General features: G+C 52.3%; 1 protein-coding gene across 1 annotated transcript; it reads left to right on the top strand.

Moving 5' to 3' along the window:
• Nucleotides 1–782: 782 nt before the first annotated feature.
• Nucleotides 783–1,364, top strand: LOC142025985 (olfactory receptor 14C36-like). The gene has a single exon (XM_075018732.1). The coding sequence runs from the start codon at nucleotides 783–785 to the stop codon at nucleotides 1,362–1,364; it is 582 nt and encodes a 193-aa protein (XP_074874833.1).
• The last annotated feature ends 978 nt before the right edge of the window (nucleotides 1,365–2,342 follow it).

Here is a 2,342-nt window from a genome sequence, read left to right as displayed (position 1 = left end):
GCAGGATGGGGGAAAGAGGTAAAAAAACGCAGCCCCCCTAAATCTCCTTTCTGCACCCACATTCTTTAACACTGGGACTGCAGATGCTGACAAGCCCTCCTGTGTTAGGAGTGATTTTATCTGACATATTCTGACTATCAAACCCAGCCCCCCGCCACGTTCCCATCTACCCACTGCAATGGGGCTGGGTCGACTCCTCAAGAGACAACGGGCAGAGGCCCTGCTCCAGCACACAGAGCCACAGAATATGAAGCTGAAGACCAGAGGCAGAATGAAAGTTTCTCCTGAGGAAGGGAAAAGGTAGCGTGTGTGAGAGGAGGAGGGTGTATGAGACATATCTTTGGTTTTGCTCAGAGATGTTTCTGGTAATTTGTCACTGCCTTTTCCTCCTTGGACAGTCCCCCGTGTCCAGAGGAAGCATATGCCCAACAGCAGTTCCATGACTGAGTTCTGCCTTCTGGAATTTGCAGACACACGGGAGCTGCAGCTCTTGCACTTCTGGCTCTTCCTGGGCGTCTACCTGGCTGCCCTCCTGGGAAATGGCCTCATCATCACCACCGTAGCCGGCGACCACCGCAGCCGGCGACCACCGCCTCCACACACCCATGTACTTCTTCCTCCTCAACCTCTCCTTCCTCGACCTGGGTGCCATTTCCACCACTGTCCCCAAATCCATGGCCAATTCCCTCTGGAACACCAGGGCCATTTCCCACCCAGGATGTGCTGCCCAGGTCTTTCTGTTAGTCTTTTTGATGTCAGCAGAATTGTATCTCCTCACTGTCATGGCCTATGACCGCTACGTTGCCATCTGCAAACCCCTGCACTATGGCACCCTCCTGGGCAGCAGAGCTTGTGTCCACATGGCAGCAGCTGCCTGGGGCTGTGGGTTTCTCCATGCTGTGCTGCACACTGCCAATACATTTTCACTACCATTCTGCAAGGGCAATGCTGTGGACCAGTTCTTCTGTGAAATGCCCCAGATCCTCAAGCTCGCCTGCTTGGACTCCTTCTTCAGGGAAGCTGGAGTACTTGTGGTTAGTGTCTTTGTGCACTTCTATTGTTTTGTTTTCATTGTGCTGTCCTATGGGCAGATCTTCAGGGCTGTGCTGAGGATCCCCTCCAAGCAGGGACGGCACAAAGCCTTTTCCACGTGCCTCCCCCACCTGGCTGTGGTGTCCTTGTTTGTAAGCACTGGCATGATTGCCTACCTGAAGCCCCCCTCCATCTCATCCCCATCCCTGGACATGGTGCTTGCAGTTCTGTACTCAGTGGTGCCTCCGGCAGTGAACCCCCTCATCTACAGCATGAGGAACCAAAAGATCAAGAATGGTATTAGGAAACTGATTACATGGACTCCTATTTAGCACCAAGAAACATCCCATCTCTCCACAAATGACTGCCAGGGTATTCCACACCAGTCCTGACCTGTTGTTGTTGTTGTTCTCTTTATTGTTACTGTAATTATTATTTTTCATTTATAATGTTCCTACAGTAACGTTTGGTTTCCTTTCACTTCTAAAGAGGTATGAACCCCCTCTGGAGGGTTACCTGGAGCCTCTATAAAGGTGTCTAATGCTTGTTGAGAGCTGAACACATTACAACATCTGTGTAATAAAATGAGATCTCTTCTGTGCTGCGCATGAACACTGGGCTTGTCTTCCAATGCCAGAGTCAGGAGTTGCTCAGGGTTCTGCATGACTGCAGGAGCAAAAGCCTCTCAGTCACCTTGTGACCATGTAGAGATCAAGGATTGGATTTAGGGCTCACCCGTCAGTGTCTAGTGACAGTGGAGGCCATGGCTGGTCACTGAGTGACAAACCCAAGGCTGTCACATGTCAGACGGGGCAGACAACGTCATTCTCAAGGGGAAACTGGAGCTGCCTGGAGATCCCCCAGGCTCTCCAGGGATAGAGTGTGCTTGAGATGGGCAGTGAATGGAGCCCCACAAAGTGAGAGAGCACCCAAGGTGGAGTCACCGAAGGTAAAGGGCCAAATTGGTGTATCCACAGGGAAACAAGGACTCTGCAATCCCAGAGGAGGCAGCAGGGACCCCACAGCATGGGTGAAGAGTCTGGAGAGTGATCAGTGTCACCCCCATTCAGTGGAGGCCCACTCCTCCCTAGTGTTGACGCAGAGGAAGGCTGTGGGTCACTCAGAATTGCTCTGTCAGGGCTTGCAGGCACTTGGACGTGTCTCAGACCACCCCGGCACTGCAAATGCAGCAGGCCACACAAAAGTGTGAGTAACTAACTGCCACCCTCCATCCCCACTGGTTAGAGAAGGAGCTCAGACCAGGTACTCGCATGCAGGAGCTTCTTTTGTGCACATCTGCACTGCAGCAG

Source organism: Buteo buteo, chromosome 31, assembly GCF_964188355.1.
Source record: "Buteo buteo chromosome 31, bButBut1.hap1.1, whole genome shotgun sequence".
NCBI lineage: Eukaryota > Metazoa > Chordata > Aves > Accipitriformes > Accipitridae > Buteo > Buteo buteo.
The sequence above is the reverse complement of the archived record's forward strand: the minus strand, read 5'-3'. Positions and strand labels throughout refer to the sequence as shown.

Coding starts and splice junctions, on each gene's coding strand:
- LOC142025985 (XM_075018732.1), top strand. CDS start 783: ATGGCCTATGACCGCTACGTTGCCATCTGCAAACCCCTGCACTATGGC.